Source organism: Chlorocebus sabaeus, chromosome 9 (genome assembly GCF_047675955.1).
Source record: "Chlorocebus sabaeus isolate Y175 chromosome 9, mChlSab1.0.hap1, whole genome shotgun sequence".
NCBI classification, from domain to species: Eukaryota; Metazoa; Chordata; class Mammalia; order Primates; family Cercopithecidae; genus Chlorocebus; species Chlorocebus sabaeus.
The window spans coordinates 54,617,400-54,636,328 of NC_132912.1; the positions used below are offsets into that span (position 1 = coordinate 54,617,400).

An 18,929-nucleotide genomic window follows, 5' to 3' on the forward strand; every position below is an offset into this window, starting at 1 on the left:
GGCCGGAGCCGTCTGAGCCTCTGGCTTTGTCAAACCAGGGACTCAAATGTTGCCCTTTGGTTTCTTTACCTGTATATCGGTCAATTCCCTCACCCCAGCTTCCCCCATTGGACAAGAAACATGGCAGCTGTCACCTCCTGAGCCTCCTACCAGCTTTTTCTAGGGGGCCATCCCTCTTCTCTTAGTTACAGTTTGAAAAAAAATCAGGGAAGGGTTCAGGCTGGGCCTGAATCATGTGATCTCTTCTGGACTAATGACCTATGGCCAGTGCCTGGGGGACAGGTTGCATGGATGGCAGCACCCACTAGAGCTACAAGATCAGATTGGAGCAGGATAAGGAGGAATTCCCCCAAACAAGAGCAGGGAACTGTTTTCAGAAGAAGAGGGATGTGCTGGGCAGGCAACAAGTTGTGCATGCATGTGCTGCCCCTCTCTTCTCCCCTTGCTCACACCTTCCCTAGAGGCCAGGCATTCTTTTGGGCTCTCCTAGCATTTACATGTGGATGGAGTTCCGAATTTTGCAGCTTGTTGCAGCTGTCTCTACATCTGACTCCTTCTCCAGCCTGCTAGCTGGAGAGTGCTCAGCTAGGAAGGTCAGCCTGGGGACTGGAACTTGCCTTGGATGTCTGGGGGCTTTGGGGCTTTGTCCTCCCCATCAACAGGCATGGCTACCCTCGATGCCTTGCACCCATCCTGTTGCTCAGAGGTTTCCCTGCCTTCCCATCCTCCTCAGGCCTCCATCCTGCCAGTGGATTTTCAGAGCTTCCTGGAGACAAGCACACAGCCCAGCCCCAACTAGAGATTCACGACTTTCCTCCCTCCTGCCCTCTCTATTCCCCTACACCCACTGGAGAGTCCTGAGGACTATTAACCTGTCCCCTTGTTTAGGGCTGATGTATATATTCAGTGGAAAAGGCAGGGGAGTGGAGGCGAGAATGGGGGACTTCCACCAGAGCTTCTGATACCTCTGATTGCCCCAGGAACCTGTGCTAACCCACAGACGATTGGATCTCCCCTTTATCCTGGTGACAAGGCTTGCGATGAACTGCTCATATTTTATTCCTCAGGAAGTTTTATTGCTATTCCAGAATGGTAGGATTCATTCTAAATGCTTTCTGGGGTGTTCATTTCCCTCTAAACTGGAAATCACTATAATTGCAATGAAAACTCTGACTCAGAATCCGATCTGCCTTTTCGGTTGCTCTTGCAAAGTTGGTTAAAAAAAAAAAAAAAAAAAAAAAAAAAAAAGCAGCTATGGGTCAGGAAAGCACCCATGTGCTGTCCCGGGCAGAGGCTGTGTGGTTGACACCTGGAAGAATGGCAGGCCAGCCGTTGAATGGGCCTGGTTGAGCCAGACAAAGTGGGCACCCAGCTATTGGCTGCAGGCAGGGGCTGCACAGACCCAGGGCCACCAGAGGGCCTTCCCCAGCCTTCAGCAAACCATACAGCCCATGATGCTGGCCTGGGCAGAGGGCATCTGGCAGAGTGTGGATTTAGTTTTGATTATTGTTTTTTCTGGAAGGTGAAGGGGGCTAACAATAATGAGGGGCTTCTTTATAGGAGGCATGTTCCTAAATATCAGAGAGACTCAGGGTAGGGGCTTTGGAGTCAGATTGACTTGGATTTCAACTGTGGCATTGGCACTCACCTCTCCAAACCTCAGTTATCTGTAAAGTGGGGATAATAATCAACCTGCCCTCCTGGGGTTGCTGGGGTGAGTAAATGAGATGGCGAGTGCATGCGGCTTGGCACAGTGCTGGGTGCACTGCTGGGGTGTCCCCCGGTTTTGCTCCTGGACAGGTGGCAGCGAGCAGAGGTGTGTGCTCTTGCCCATCCCACGATGGCAGCTCTTTCAATTCCTCCTCTTCAGTTTGCACAGCCTAGCTCAGGTGTTGGCTTCTGTGTCAACCCAGTGGGCTCCTGTTGGACTTGAGCTTCCACTCCTGGACAAGGAATTGCATTTCTGTAATTAATTTGAACATTATTTCCATGTGACTTTTCTGAGCTGCTATTGCATGCCAGGCTCCGTGCTTGGATCTGGGGATATGCAGTGCTGAGAAAGATGCCCAGGATCTGGGGCCACTCTCTAAAGACACCTGCTGCTGCTGGGAGGGACCCCCTCGGATATGGAGGTTGGTCAAGAAGTCAGGAGCCCTCCTGGAGACCACGGTGTGGACTGTGGTCCTTGGGGCTCTACATTCTGTTGTATCTGTCTCCTGGAGGCAGCAGAGCTGGACAGAATCAGACCTCCTGGCTCAGCCCTTATTACTAGAGTGCCTGAAGCTCTCTAGGCCCCAGTTTTTTCCTCTGTAAAGCAGGAATGAAAATCCTGCCCTTGTAGGCTTGCCGTGAGGAGGAAATGAAAGGGAGAGTGTGGGACAGTGCAAAGAAGGTGCTTCATAAGCCATAAATGGGGGCTCACTTCCCTACTCCCCTGGCCCAGCATTCCTGGCAGGAAGGACATCTGCCCTTTGGAGGAGGAGAGGGGACAGTGTGGGTCCCAGCAGCCGTTTCCCATGACTGCAGCCCCACCCCACTGGCATTGATCATACTATTAGTCCAGTTGTCTGCACCTTCCTCAGAGCCCAAGAGCAGCCCTGGCATTTCCAGGGCCTTCCGGCGGCCGTGATGGATGGCCCCACGGTCCAGTCCTTGCTTGTGCCAGGCCTGGGCGGGTGCGGCATGTGATGGATCAGACTGAGGATGGTATTTTGGAAGGAAAATTCAAATTATATTTCAGGATAATACCCTGCCTCCCTGGCCCCCACCCTACATCCCATTTGTAATCGGGCCCAAGAGGTTCTGGCAGGAGGTAACGAGTTTGTGATGGATGGGCAGACAGCCCCATTAGGCCTGCAGATCCTGCCTTTTAATTAATATAGATGTGGCTTTAATTTGGGGGCTTAGCAGGCATGTTTTCGTGGTGGGGCTCTGTGGGGTGCAGAGGCCCTGGGCCACCTGTGTTGCTCCTAGCATGGCCGGGCTGCCTGGGCTGGGGTATCCAGCCATGTCACCACTCCGTTCTTGCAGAGCTCCCCGCCTCTACTGACCACCAGCCCCATCTTGAGCAGCATGATGTCCCTGGACATGGAATTGGGAAGCAGGGACACCCATTATTTCTGGTGTTTCACATAGGATAGACATTAATAGCCTCAAGAGCGTAGATAATAGTAAAATGCAGCAAAATAATTAGGGAATGATGAGCTTTGTGTATTTATCCATTTTGTTTGTTAATGGAATTTGTTTAATGATAGGTTTATATAATTTAATCCATACTGGCTGTGTTTAATAACTGGCTTGCAAATTCCTGAAAATGTAACAATAGGCTCTGGCAAAATGGTAGGATGGGCTCCAGCCCACTAAGTGTGTGTGAGTACAGGTGAGTGTGAACATTGGTGAGTCGGAATACCTGAGTGTGTGTGTGTGAGTGAATGTGTCAGTCAGGGAGGCCTTCCTTTGCACCCAGACTCAGGCCTGGGGCAGAATCCCAGATGTCACCTGACCTGGCACCCACTGGGTTCAGTCACTGGATGCTCTGTGGCACCCTGGAGCTCAGACAGAGTGAGGTCCCTCTGTAGAAGTGGCGTCAGGAGGCCCACAATGAGGGGTGGTGGCATCTGTGGGCCCCTTGCTGTGGCTTCACTTCCAGCTCTGGTTGCTATTGTCCCTTCAAAGACAGGTTCCCGAGGAAACAAATTAAACCCGAGTAAATATCAGAGAGTAATTATGTAAATTAAATACATAATTTAAAGAACACTTGTCATGAGGTCAGTGGAAAGCTGTGAAGACAGAAGCCTCCCTGTCAGGGCTGGCAAGGCACAGATGGGTGAGGGGCGGCAGCTGCACGAGAGGATGGGCTGCTGTTCCGAGTGGCCTGCCCCTCACATGGGCTCCGTCCCAGGTGCTTCATATCTGTCCTTCCATGTGCCCCTTACAGTGGTCCTACCCCTAGACAGCCTCACTCTGCCCAATTTAGAGGCAGTGGCTGAAGCTCAGGGAACTTAAGAGCCATGCCCAGACCAGAGATGGCCACCCGTGAGTCTACCTCCCCTGTGGCAGGCCCCCAAACCCAGGCTCTTTCTCCCACAGGAGGGCCACAGCCCTGCCTTGAAGTGGCCTCCCTGAGAGCTAGGCAGCAGCTGCTCAGGCTGTGGGGATTCTTGGGCGCAGAGCGGGGCTTCAGGGCTCACTCCAGTGCAGTAGCTCTGTTGCTGTCATCCTTTCTCTGCCTCAGAGACAGGAGGCAGTGGGCAGGAGTGGTGGGCTTGGCATGGCTGGGCCCTAATCCCTGGTATCAGGGTTTTCTGGCACCCTTCCTGTCCAGAAATGCCACTGTGGCTATCCTGTTGGCGGCACACAAGGCCTCACACCCCTCATACCAAAACAGAACCACGCACAGGTCTCCAGGTGGGCTGTTGGGTTCCATGAGGTCTTTGATCCTGACATCCTCTCGGTCTGGAATACTCCCTCTCTTGTCCATGCAGAAAATGCCTCTTCATCCTGCAAGTTCCAACTCCTGACTCTCTGAAGGCTTTCTTGAGACCTTCCCTCTGTCTGGGGAAACAAATCCCTTCTCGTGCACTCCCTGGTGTTCCTAGTACATCCTCAAACACTGTTTTCTTGTCCGTTTCCTGTTGGACTCCCTGACAGAAGGACAGGATCTGATCCTTCTCTCTAGTATCCACAATAGGGCATGGCCTGGTCGGGCACCAGACATAGGCTTGGAGCAAGCTTGAGTGGGTGAGATAGTGTGGGGCAGTCCCATCACCCTGTCACTGAGAGGGTGGGAGTTGTGGGCAGTGACCAGGGCAGGCCCACACACATTCCCCACCAGAGCAGATCCCGAGACACTGCTGGTCCCAGGGATCAGGAGGGCCCATTGGGTGGGTGGGTGACAGCCCCTGGGTGGCCCTCGGACAGGTCTGCAGAGGTGGAACCCAGCCCAGGTTGCTTCCAAGTTAACTCAGTTGGGGCTGCTCGTTCTAGTAGAATGGGCTTTACTCAGAGTGATAATTTACAGAACTAATGAAGATGCTACATTTCACTGTGTAATGTCACTTATTAATACTGATTGCAAATTAACAGCTGGTAATGGCATGCATCACGGTTTCCTCTTGCCATTCTTAAATGCCAGACTCCAGCATTTGACCAGCCTGCTGCACTGTCTCTCTGGAGTTCTGTATGCCTGCGGTGGCCACTAGGTAGGTCTGGGGTGGGGATGGGGGTTTCCATGTGTTGGTACACAGAGAGCAGAGCCCCTTATGGTAGACAGCTCTGGGGTTGAATCCCAGCTCTGTTCTGAGCCAGTGACTTATCTGTGAAATGGGCATACTCTGGTAATTCCCTATGGGTGCTCAGGCTCAGGTGAAATGTGTGTACCTCAGCATCGCAAACCAGACCATTGCAAACATGATGGGGTTTGCAAACCTGCCTCCTTCTCATCCCTGTCCAGATGCCTTCAGCTTGTTAGTGAATAAGGCTAAAGACCTCTGGCTCTGGAGTCAGAGGCCCTGGATTTGAGCCCCTTCCTAGGCTGGATAAACTCAGGCAAGACATGAGGGTGTCATGGGGATTAAATGAGACAGTATATGCAAATTACTTCACATAGTGCCTGGCAAGAAGGCAGACCTTGATAAGATGTGCTGTGTCCTAGTAAGCTTGGGTTGCCATAACAAATACCTCATGCTTGGGGGCTTAAACAACACACATTTAATTCTCACAGTCTGGAGGCTGAGAAGTCCAAGATCAAGGTGCTGGATCTGACATCTGGTGAGGGCACTCTTCCTAGTTTGCAGTTGGCCATCTTCTCTCAGTGTGCACACCTGGTAGAGAGAAAAAGATCTTGAGTCTCTTATTTTCTTATAAGGCCACTAATTCCAACCAGGAGGTCTCTGCCCTTATGACCCTAGTTACCTCCCAAAGCCCCCTCTTCTAATACCATCACATTGAGGGTTAAGATTTTAACACATGAAATTTGGGGGAGCACAAACATTCAGTCTGTAACATGCTGTTACGATTATGCCATCATTGGTTTGGCCGTACCATGGAGAGACGTCATCGGGCTGTGGCATTAACAAAATCCAAAGACATCAGCTTTGGAGCCCCTGGAAATTCACATGTGGCTGTTTGGACAAACACTTGGAAATTACTTCTCTAGATTTGCTTCTCTACTTAAATGAAAGAGGGATCCAGAAAAATACCCAGAGCTCCTTCAAAGCAATGATGTGGGTCGTTCCTCTGTGTTCTGAAGGAGGAGCTCAACTTCTCTGGCCTTCAGTGTTTTCATCTTTCATGATATGGTTAGCCTTCCTCACAAGCCACAGAGAGGGAGAAAAGAAACGAAGCATTGAAGAATCCAGCAGCTCAGGGAGAGGGCACCAAGCACCCAAGGACTGGAGGCGAGCCTCCCGCTGGGTGCCTTCAGCTGGGGTCTTGCTCCTGCCCCAAGGGGCCTGTTGATGCAGGAAAGAAGCTTATGGGGAAATGCCATGCTGATTCCTTGTCCTGAAAAAATGGCATCAAAACAGCGGGACTCTGAAAACCATCCTTGCAAATCATAGAGGAAGAACTGCTAACATCATTACCAAATACCTCGTAAATGAAAGGTGACAGGAGGCCGGGCGCGGTGGCTCAAGCCTGTAATCCCAGCACTTTGGGAGGCCGAGACGGGCGGATCACGAGGTCAGGAGATCGAGACCATCCTGGCTAACACAGTGAAACCCCGTCTCTACTAAAAAATACAAAAAAATAGCCGGGCGAAGTGGCGGGCGCCTGTAGTCCCAGCTACTCGGGAGGCTGAGGCAGGAGAATGGCGTGAACCCGGGAGGCGGAGCTTGCAGTGAGCCGAGATCCGGCCACTGCACTCCCGCCCGGGCGACAGAGCGAGACTCCATCTCAAAAAAAAAAAAAAAAAAAAAGAAAGGTGACAGGAAAATCAAACTTTATTTGTGAAAATTCTAAAAATCATTAGCATATTATGGATTCCTTAAAAATATGATCTCACTCAGTTGATGGAAGGGAATTGTATATCAAAGGGACTATTTATTGCAGTGGGAACAAGGGACCTGCCAGATTAAAAGAAAATATTGAAGGAGCCAGAGATTTGAAACATGAAAGACAGTAGCAGATAAACACCGTGGAATTTTATCCAAATACTGGAACCCAACTTGGAACACAAGTTGGTGAAGAATTATTTTATAAAGTCATTTTCATCATAACATGTGTAAAATGCAAATCTTGATAATTATGTAAATTAGTTACTTGGCATAATTTACTTAATTCAAAGCACTTAATGTAGCGTGGTATGTTTTTTCCAAAGTGCCAGAGTAGACGTTTATTTTAAATTGTTTTTAATCTCGATCTTCCAGCCTGATTATTTAAAATGTTTTTCCCTGTGTTTGTTTTTTAAATGGAAAGGAGTAGAACTTTGTGGGAAATTGGAACATGGTTGGATCAGCCGAAGCCTTCCATTGTCAGTGCCCCAGGCAGGGGGTGTGGGTACGGCTCATTCAAGGTCCCTGTGTCTGAAACAGCACACATGTGAATACACAGTGTGAACGTGCCCATACGGAGTCATCCAGACCACCCACTCCCTTTCCTGAATCTGCCCTTATGTGGCTCTGTGGCTGGTTCTGAAACCTGTCTGAGCAGAAGGCTCCTGGGTACTATCAGCCCTTATTAGAGGCAGAAACTTGTTTCCTTTCTCAAAGAGTTTTCAATGACAGACCTTCCCCTTCAAGCCACTTTACAACTTTGGAATTTCCACAATCACAGAAGGGAGAGATGACCTTTTTAGTTTTCTATTGTGTCACCCGATTGTCAGGATGGCACCTCCCTTCTTGATGAGACTCTAGAACAAGAGAGATGATTTGTTCATTTGGGAGCCCTTTTGGGGGCATTCCCTGCACTGATGAGAAGGTTGGAAGGGAGCTGACAGCCACTGAACATCTATTTTGCACTGTGCCAGCTGTGATGTATGCCCCTCACTGAAGGGTCTAAGGCCTCCTAGGAGGAAGGTGGGGTTGGCTCTGCTTTGCAGGTGAGAAAATGGGCTCAGAGAGGTGGTTGCCCAGGATCACCCAGATAGTGAACCCAGGCTTGTGTTTATTCTGTGTACCCCTGGGGGAGCAGGGCAATGGGGCTGCTTCTCTGTGCCTTTTCCTAAGCTGTGAATCTCAGACCACCATGGAAGATAGTGGTTTTTTTTTTTGACAAGTAAAAGTTATGTTTTTATGATATACAACATGTTTTGATATATGCATACATTGTGGAATGGCTAAATCAAGGTAATCAACATGTGCATTATCTCACATGCTTATTTTTTTTGTGGCGAGAACACTTAAAATCGACACTTTTATGAATTTTCGAATATGCAATATATTGTTATTAACTGTAGTCAACATTTATACAATAGATAACTTGAACTTATTCCTCTTGCCTAATTGAAATTTCACCTCCTTTGACCAACATCTCCCCAATCCCCTAACTCCCCAGCTTCTGGTAACCACCTTTCTATTCTCCATTTCAAGTTAAACTTTTTCACATTCCACTTGTAAGTGAGATCATGCAGTATTTGTCTTTCTGGGTTTGGTTTATTTCACTTAGCATAATCTGCTCCAGGCTCATGCACATTGTTGCAAATGACAGGATTTCCTTCTTTTCAAAGGCTGAAGAGCATTCCATTGTGCATGTACACCACGTTTTCTTCATCCATCCATCGGCTGGCGAACACCTAGGCTGATTCCCTGTCTTGGCTATTGCAGAGTGCTGCAAGGAGCACGGGAGTTTTAATACAGGTTTTATTATGATTTAAGTATAGCAAGGCCAATACATTAGGAGATGACTACCATTGAAAAGATCATTTGTTATACTTGCAGATTCCCAGAGACGAGGGCCTGCCTTGCCAGCAGATGCTACAGGGAAGCAGAAGGGAGGAGGGGGGATACTATGGGCAAGAATCGCCTGTGCTTTCCATGGGGAGGAACAGGCGAGGCAGAGTAGGCGGGCTTAAGATTGGCTGATGGGAATAAGCCCAGTGGGCTCTGGGGCATAGAGTTGTCCCTGGTTGTCTGGTACCTGGCCCTGGGGTGATTGGGACAAGTGTATAGTGGCCCTGGGTGTGAGATCCCAATATAAAATGTGCTCGGGGTTCTGGGCTCTGGATTGGTTGGTTTGCAGATAAAAGGCATGCTCTGGAGCAAGTTGCTTACTAACCCAGGGAGAGACAGGCCCTCCAGGGTAAGCAAGGCCCCAGATGTCAAAGCATCAAAAGGTAAAAGATGTAAGGAAGGGGTCCAGTTTTAGTCTTCTGCATATGGCTAGCCAGTTATCCCAGCCCCACTTAGTGATAGGGAGTCCTTTCCCCATTGCTTGTTTTTGTCAACTTTGTTGAAGATCAGATGGTTGTATGTGTGCAGCTTTATTTCTGGGTCCTCTTTGCTGTTCCATTGGTTTATGTGTCTATTTTTGTACCAGCACCCCTATGCTGTTTTGGTTACTGTAGCCTTATAGTATAGTTTGAAGTCAAGTATGTGATGCCTCCAGCTTCGTTCTTTTTGCTTAGGATTGTCTTGGCTCTTTGGGCTTTTTTGGTTCCATATGATACATTCTGAAACTAAAATAAAAGTTAAATAAATAAGTTCATATCTTTGGGAAAATGATATGGTTAATACAGAGGGTGGAGGTTTTTGGGGTGAGGGATGGGATGTCAATCTGGAGGACCTCAGGGCCAGGCCTACCATGAGTGTTGTCTGGGCAGCTGGGATTGTGTTGGGGACAGGGGAGGCCTCCCTCCCAGACAAGACTCTCCCAGATGAGACCTTGGGCAAGAAGACTTAGAGCAGTAGCCCTGTGCTGCTGAAGCTGGCGGGACACCATCATTCTACTCACCTGAATGCAGCCCTTGCCTAGGCTCTGGGGGACCTTGTCACCCCACGACAGGGGAGCTCTGCTTTCAATTTTACCAACAGCTGCTGGATGTGCCATACCTTTGCTGAATTGCGCCTGGGCCTGCTTGGTACCCCTCTGACTTCCACAGAGAGTCATCTACATGGATCGATTGCAGGGAATTCATTTATTTATGAAATACTCTCTGCAAATGGAACACATTCTGGCAGTAGGAGGTACTCAAGAAGTGGCAGATGGGAACCACTCCTTTCTTCAGGGTCAGCGTCAGTCTTACCCTCAGGACCCAGAGCTCCTCCAGGACAGGGCTGTGAAGTTTTAAAATTCTGCTGTTCTGGAACCAAGCATAGGGCCTGGCCCAGGACAGTGCTCAGGAAATATGTGAGGAAGGAAGGAAGAGGGCGGGAACGGAGGAAGAGGAAATGCATAGCTGAGAAGCCGAGGTGTGAGGTGTGTGGAGGTGAGGCTCCAGATGGATTCCAGTAGGCAGAGGGCAAGGGTATCCCCTGTGATTGGAGCCACAGCAGGTAGTTCTTTGGGTTCTCTTGGAAATGGCAGACCCTGCCACCATCACACCTGCTCTGCTTGCAACAACTATGGTGACGTTAGGAGCTGGTGGTGGGAGGGGAATGTGCAATGAAAGAGGAGAGGAGGCTGGACAGGGCTCTTAGAAATGAACTTGAATTATGGGTAAACTACATCTGGGAAGAAATTCAAAGCATATCTTTGGGGGCTCAGATAGGAAAGAAGTAAAAAAAAAAGAAAGTCTGTGGAATCAAAGTTGTGTCTCAGCCTTTGGAAAATTTGCCAATAATCCAAAAACACTTCTAACTGTGAACTTCTTCTGGGTGTGAGGTGGCAGCGTTCATACATATATATGTACATTACAGATGGTAAAATATTCTCTATAAGTACTCTCAGTGCCTGGGCCCTTCTCAGAAATTGAAAATAGTAGGGGAAGCAATTTGAAATGTCTTCTTTCACTTCAATTACTTTTCAGAAAGAAAGTATTAAAAATACCCAGTATTAAAAATACTATCTGATTTTTTTCAGAGGGAGTGGAGGGATAGTCACAGCTATAACCTTAGATTTTTGAAAAAATGATTTTCCCGACTTCAGTTCCTTACTAAGTAGGGCTTTGCCTCCACCTGATACGTGGTCATCGTGTGGCTGCTGAAGTCACGCCGGGCTTCAGGCAGGTTCCCGCTGCGGCTCAACTTGATTCCATAAACTTTTACTGTTTCTGACTCTGTACTAGGCACCAAACCTTGGGGTTTGATAAAGAACACAAATGAGAAAGGCCTAGCTCCTGTTACCCATATATTATGATTTAATGTTATTAATATTATTTAATATTATTAAATTTGAAGGAGGCATGAATTTCAACTTGAGGACCTGAGATGGCCTCAGAGGGGAAGTTTGAATTGGGTCTTGATGGAGGAGTAGGGCTCTGTAAATTTCAAATTGGGAGCATCCCAGTGGAGGGTGTGTGTCTGTGTATGGAGGATGTCCAGGAGTGGGCAAAGAGCTTCTTTTTCTGGAGCCCAAGGTACATGGTTTGAGGAGGTCATGGTGGAGGCAGGTGATGAATGTTAAAACAAATAGAAAATGCTGTTAGGCACGGTGAAACCCTTTCTCTACTAAAAATACAAAAATTAGGCGGGTGTGGTGGCGGGCGTCTGTAATCCCAGTTACTCTGGAGGCTGAGGCAGGAGAATTGCTTGAACCTGGGAGGTGGAGGTGGCAGTGGGCGGAGATCACGCCACTGCATTCCAGCCTGGACAACAAGAGAGAGACTCCGTCTCAAAAAAATGCTATTAGGACCACAGTCTCTTAGGTACTCAAAATGTCTGGAGTCTATTTTGTGCACAATAATGAAGTCTCTAGAAGACTTTTTATTTGTAACTTGATTGACTGATAATTTTGAGGATATTAATTTCTTGGCAACTGTTACATAAATTGTGTTATTTGTTGAAGGTTTGGAGGAGGGCTGTATTGTGAGAAGATATAATCTCAAGAGAGAAAATTCTTGTGGAATGTGTTAGAGGGCAGATGCTAGGATCAGGGGACCCTGCAAGACACTGTTGCATGAATCCTAGGGAGGAGGTGATAGTGCTGAACCTGAGAAGGGAGAGTGGAACTCGGGAAATGTTTAGGAGGAGAAGTTGAAAGGCTTCCGCCAGTCCAGGATGTAGGCCTCGTTAGTGCATGTGTGGTGATGCTCTTAGACACGTGAGAACAGACATTGTAGGTAGTACCAGGGGGAAGTCCAGGACTAGTGGGAATGTGACCGGGAGCGAGTGAGGGAGGAGAAGGGAAAGCAGGTGAGAGCAGAGGGGCGTATAATTGTGCTTGCAAGTCCAGGGGGAGAGGGCATTAGGCAGGGCTGCAGGCTGGATGCTGGAGAACTGTGGAAGACAAAGACCGAGGAGGGCCCCTGTTTGTTGATGACTTTGGTAGGAGCTTTAGAGCAGAGTCGTGGAGCCTGATGCAGGGGGAGAGGGCGAGTGGCCGGGATGTGCTGGGCAAGCAGGGCCAGGCGTCAGAAAGCTGGTGTGGAGGCAGGGAGGGACCTGTGTCCTCTCCTCCCCCTGGGTGGTCCCTGGTGCCCACTGACCCTCAGCTTCCTTTCCTGGCAGTTCCACAGTCCAGCCTTGTCATGGGGCGAGCAAGGATCTTCTTCATTTGATGTCAAAGATGCTTCATTCTGGAACTTTCTGTGTGCTGTTTCCCTCTCCTGGAATGTTCTTCCCAAGGGTTTTCCAGAGCTGCTTCTCCTCACCGAGGCAGAATCCCACCCTGAAGTCCCCTCCAGTCCAGCATTTATTTCTTTGGCTCTTCTCACTGTTGGAAATTATCTCTTTGTCTTTTCTGCTGTTGATTTGTTGTGGTTTGTTCTCAGCCTCTGAAATGTTAAGTTCTGTGATACAAGAACCCCAGGGGCTCATTCAGTTTTGTTTTCCCATACCCAGGGGAGAGACAGATACAGAGTGCTCAGTGAGTACTGGGGGAAGAAGGAACGGGTGGGTGCTGGCAGGCAGAGAGGCGACGTCAAGGCCTGACCCGGGCACCGCCACCTTGCATTCCTCGCAGGAGTGGACTGGCCCATGCTCCCCAAGCTTCCTCCTTTCTCTAAGGCACAGGACTCCTCTCTAGGGAGCTCCTCCCTATCCCTGCAGTGTCCAGTGGCCTTTTCCGGAGTCCATGCCTCTCCTGGCTGCCTGGAGACCCAGTGGCCATTGCCTTTCTCATGCCTGTTCTGGATCAGGTTAATGCGAGGCCTGACAAGGCCTCAGTCAGCAACCTTCCCCAGGGGCGGGTGGAGGTGCATGTGGTTGGTGGAAGCTGCATTGGGGATGGTGGGTAGGGCTGGCCAGTGTGTATAGTGAGCTTGCTGGGGAGGCCCTGGGACAAAGTCCAGAGCCCTGTGGGAGCCAAGGGATTCCAGGGGAGGGGCACTCACTCTGTGGCCCAGTGGGGGAAACCCCAGATCTGTTCATTGTCTAACCTCTTGGGGAATTCTCTGTGAGCAGCAGCAGCAGTCAGGTTTTTTTGGGGGTGGGGGATGGGGTAGGGTGGAATTACAAATTCGGTTTCTTGAAGGGAGAAAAGGACTTTGTGGGAGAAGTGGGCTTCCGTGGCCCCATTCCTGGAGAGTGGCAGGAGGGCTGCAGCACGGGCTTGGGCTCCCCACTGTTACTCTGCCTCCAGCCCCACCCCAAGTGCAGCTGGACAGAAGCTTCAGGGAAAGGGGGCTGAGAGTTGATCTTGTCAGCCAACTGGGAGCAGCTGGTGGTAGCCAGGGGGCTGTAGTCCCTCAGGAACACTGGCTTCAGCTGGCATCATTGATTTCAGGCGTGAGGAGCCACCGCTGGCAGGGAGCTTAAACTCTCTCTGATGGATTGTAAACCCTCAGTCCCATTAGTGGCTGCTGGAATAGAAGCCAGAAATGCAGCAGTGGGAGGTGCAGAGGAGCTCTGAGGGCTTGTGTCCTCCCATAGGGCATGTTCTCGTGTACTCATGGATGCCAAGACAGTTGCTACCTGCCCATGGCATCTCCTATTCCCTGAAGAAATGAAATAGTCCTATGGGTTGAGATGGTTTTAGGTAGAGGGAGCTCAGGGAAGGGACTGAAGGAGACTTTTACGCCAGGCTGAGAGGACTGGCCATGCTGGCATGAGGCATAAGGTCCCTGGGGCCCCATGGGTGTCCCTACCAGACTCATGGACTCATGCAAGCCCTCATGGTACACATGGTAGACGTGCAGAAAGGTATGCTCTGTAGACATGGCCAGTCTCTGCCATTTTAAAGACTTGCAGTGGCCTTAGAAGATGCTGGAAGGAGCAGAAGCTTGTAAATGACAGGTCTCAGGATCCCACCTTCATGCCCATCATGCAGCTGTGCTCGGATCTGGGTCACAACCAAGGCCATGGGCTGTGAGGACCACTGGTGTTCTAAGGAAGGGACGGCTGCAGAAGCTCCCTGTGGACATGTGGCCTCGTCCTGGGGCTGACTAGCACTCAGCCCTGTGTGGACAGTTCCACAGGTAAGCTGTGGCAGGGCAATTTTTAAAGGCAAAGGTGTTGCTCTTTCACTTAATGTTTTCATAAGCTATACCAGATATAGTGCATCCGATGACCTTGATCTATCGGTTTGTTATTGCTGGGAAACAGACGATCCCAAAACTTAGTGACTTAGAACAGCAGTCATTTATTATTTTTTATGAGTCTATAGGTCAACTGGGCGGTTCTGCTCTGGGCTTGCTCGTGCATCTGAGTTCGGCTGGCTTGCAGCTGGGCATGGCTGCCTGGGTGCCTGCCTCACTCTCCTCTGTGTGTCCACATTCCTCCAGCAGCTGTCCTGGGGATATTCTCATGGTGGTGGCATGGTCCAAGAGTGGAAATGGAGATGCACAAATGCTTTTTTCAAACCTATGTGTGCGTCAAGTTTACTACTGTCCGATAGTCAAAGCGGGTCACTTGGCCGAGGCCGGAGCTGGAGCTGGAGGAGTCCTCACAGTGAGAGAACAAAAAGCCTGGGATTAGGAGCCTTTGCCAGGGGCCTGAAGGCAGCCAGTCTCCCATATTTAGGAATATCGTTTACACCACACTGGTTAAAGGTGGTTTCTCCAGGCAGTACCAGGCAATAGGACTTTCTGTGATGATCAGTCTCATATGATCTATATCTGTGCTGTCCAACATGGTAGCCACCAGCCAGATGTGGCTGTTGAGTACTTGAAATGTGGCTAGTGCACCTGAGGAGCTGAGCATGTAATTGTGTTTCTCTTCAATTAATTGAAGTTTTAATGGCCATATATGGCTAAAGATTGTGTTATGTACAGCCCAGATCCAGGGGGAAACCTTCATTGGCACCCATGGAAGGCTGTTATGTGCCCAGCACAGCTGCCCACTGCTGGTTTTGGTGTGGGTGGCCACTGGGTGCTGAGATGTCCTCCAGCTTATGATGGACAGATTTGCATTGCGCTGTACTCCAGAGAGGGCAGGACTGGGGCTGACACCAGCGCTTTTGTTTCTGGTTGGGGCTCCTGAGCCATCTCTGCACGCTTGCCCTACTACTCCCTCTGATTGGTTAAGAAGAGGTCTTTAGCTTCTTCACCTTTTCTTTCAAGAAGCTTGGGAGCTACAGATCTGTATAGCCCTGAACAGGCTGATGGAGACTAAATTGCCTCTCTTGGAACCCCAAGGGTGTTGAGAGCCTGGGGCTTGTGTGTTGGGGGCCTGGAGTGCCGGTGCAAGTGTAAGGTACCGTATTGTCCTCAGTTGGCTACCTTTCCTCACTTTGGGGGAGCCCTGTGCTGGCCACTTCGTCCCGGCCCTGGGGCTGGCTCTCCTTCCTGTCTGACACAGTGGGAACAGCGACACCGAGACCCCTGTGCTTTGTGAAGCCAGTGGGTTAGGTCACATGGCTGTGCTCCAGGGACCAGGCTGCTGATGGACAAGGGGCCAGCTGAGGTCATGGTTGGATGGTCACACATTTGCCATCTCTAGAGGGCCCCAGGGTTCTCATTTGTATGCTACTGTGCCCTCCCCATGTACCACCAGGAGGTGGGCTCCCTGTACTCCCAGGTGCAGGCTCCTGAGACACAAGCAGGTGGCCTGCACAGGAAGTGTGGTTCCTTAGAGTCCCAGGAAAATGGTAGTTGGTGATTTTCATCCCCATTTTACAGAGAGCCCTTCAGGCTCAAAGGGGATGGTGATTTGCCTGAGGGCTTCGGGGACTGCACTGAGTCCTAGGTGTCGGGGTTCCTGGCAGGTGCTTTCCCCCTGCAGTGGGAAGGGGGTCCCTGTGCACAGCTCCCAGCACCCTCATTATGCTGGCCATAGTGCTCTGCTCTCCTCCTTCGCGCTGCTTGGTTCCCCATGATGGCTCCTGTCACACAGTCCAGCTGAGACTACACTTAGTGGTGAGCCTGCCCTCTTGGCACAACAGGGAGCCCGGGACTCCTGCAGCAGCTTGCATGGCACTTGGCATGAGTGTAGACCAGGAAGTTTGCAAAATGAGTACAGAGAGAGTTTTGGAGAGGGACTGGTCAGGAGCAAAACCTGGTTGAACTAACACTGTTTATTTGGATTTCGATCTTGGTGACTGCATGGGCCAGGCTGTGCCTGTGGGCATCCCAGGGCATGGGGACAGTGAAGCTTGTGGATCTGGGCAGACCTAGAGTGTCCTTTGGAGGGTGCGACTCAGGCATGGGTCTTGCTTATGGGAGGTGAAATGCAAGGATGGGCCAGATGCAAGAAACATCCCAGGCTGTGAAAAAATGGTCTTTGGATTGAGACTCTGGGCTGCACATGACCCACCTTTGGCAAGCGAAGGCATTCACTGGCTCATGAAACTGGAAAGTTCGGGAGAAACAGGCTTCAGCCTCACATGGACCCAGGGGCTGAAATGACATCGTCAGGACTATGTCTTACTCTCAGACCTGCCTGCCTCTGTTCTGGGCATGTCTCTTTTTGGGAAAGCCAAATGGCTTCTACAAGGCTGCTGCTAAGAGATGATTTTGGCACTGGTTGAAAAAACTTTAGCATCCTCAGGCCTCACAAGGATAGATTTGTAGCATCGTGCAGTGCAACTATATTGGCTTCCAGGTTCCTTCTTGTTGAATCTTCCATCCCTGGGTGGTTTGTGTCTACAGGCCTCTCTCCCAGTGATCACCAACGTGCCAGGATGGGCTCTCTCTGTACCTCCTTGAACCCCCTGCTCATCCCTGATCCAGTCAGGATGTGGGCTTCTGACTGGACTTGGAGTGAGAGTCACTCCAGCTGGAAACAGGCAGGAGGAATGTTTCATCAAGGAAAATCAGGTCCCTGAAGCCAGATGGGGTCCCACACCTCAGGGCTGGGGTGCTGTGGTGCAGGCTGTGCATTTGCAGGATTGGTGCAGGGACTGAGGGCTTGAACTGCCCATCTGCTGAGGCCAGGCCCACTCCAGTCAGTGGCCTCAACTGGCCATGGTTGGTCAAGGAGCCTCATGTGGAGAGCAGAGGGAGTTGGAGGGGACTGGGGATGTCAGGCCCAGGGACCTCCAGCAAATGTGGCCTGAAGGCCAGAATTGCTGTGATTGGGCCCATATAGGGAGAGAAAGAGAGCTTGTCGTGAATCAAGGGCATGTTCTGGCCATAGGACCTGTTGGATGGCATCCAACCTGTTGTGGGAGACAGTCAGCCAGGGCTGGACACTGGTGAGCGTGGCTGGGTCTACGCCGGTGTCCTCCAACCTCTGTTGAGGGGAATCCCTGAGGCAGACTTGGACCCTTGTTTTTCGCGGTGGCCTGCAGGGGTGGAACGTGTTGGAGTTAGACACCCTCCCTGGTGCATTCCCACTTAAAGATGATTTTTCTCCTCCTCCTCTTCTCCCACTGCTCAGATATCCGTGGGCTTCAAAGCTTTCTGGACCAGGCCTCGCGGCTGGGCCTTGACGTCTCTTTACAAAAGGTGGACAAGAACATTAGCCATGTATTCACCAGCCTCTTCACCACGATGAAGACAGAGGAGCTGAACCGCTACCGGGACACGCTTCGCCGTGCCATCCTGCTGCTCAGCCCGCAGGGAGCCCACTCCTTCATCAACGAGGTAGGTCGTGGGGGCCTGAGGCCTCAGGGGCCTGGTGCCCAGGGCTCTGCAGAAGATGGCTCAGGTGGGCTGTAGGGCACAATCGTCTTATGCACGGCCTCAATGGACATGGAGACACGTGGGTGCTCGGCCCACAGCACACAGCCTGTGAGGGGGGGGTTCTCTTGGCTCCTGATTGTTCCCTGACAGGTCACTCAAGGCCTGCCCAGCCTCTGAGAAGCTGTGGGGAGGCTGATGGGAAGCCTGTTTGCAAGTCACTGCCAGAGATTTCTGACGCAAGACTCAGGCCTTTTTTTTTTTTTTCTTTTTAATTTTCCTCTCTTTGTTGACAGGTGTAAGCCTCTAGGGATAAAATAAATTTCCAGCTTTCTGCAGAGGTGGGTAGGTCTGCCTTGGGATTTCTTAGCACCTGGAAGAGGTGTCTTTGCCTATCGTTGAAGGATACATTAGACGTTCTTATTTTTTTGGCACTTGGGCTAATAATCAGTGTGTATTTCTTTTATAAACATCTCTGTTCGAGGTTGGAGCCTTCTAATGAAGACAGGGCCCATCAGTTTAAGAATCCATTAGTTAGAAAAGAATCCATTCATTCGTAAAGAATCCGTTAATTTGAGAACAAACTAGAAATAACCTATGAGTTGGCTGATTGGCGCCGGCCCAGGTAGTTTAATGGCAGAGAGGTGATGGGCTGGAGTTGGCAGGTCTCCCTCTGGCCTGGGTTGGTTTTAGGGGTGAGCTGGGGATGTGGTGTGCCTGGGAGCAGAGGCGGATTGAACAGGTCACAGGGTGGCCAAGAGCTCCCTGCAGATTCTCCAGACAACCCCAGTCACCTTGCTGGTCCTCTCTGATTGAAAGTAAACTGAAGTGAAGCATGGCATTATGCTAATTCCATTTGATGTTCTTTGCTTGCTTATTCTGCTTTTCCCTCTAATTA

The 18,929-nt window shown here is 50.3% G+C and overlaps 1 protein-coding gene across 5 annotated transcripts in view; it reads left to right on the top strand.

Moving 5' to 3' along the window:
* The window catches only part of GRID1 (glutamate ionotropic receptor delta type subunit 1), a 798,312-nt gene that overhangs the window by 205,421 nt on the left and 573,962 nt on the right, over positions 1–18,929 (top strand). For all 5 annotated transcript variants that reach the window (XM_007962718.3, XM_073019016.1, XM_038008970.2 and 2 more), the window contains one exon: positions 17,790–17,995. In XM_007962718.3, coding sequence (XP_007960909.1) covers positions 17,790–17,995 — 206 coding nt within the window. The remainder of the gene's footprint in view (positions 1–17,789; positions 17,996–18,929) is intronic.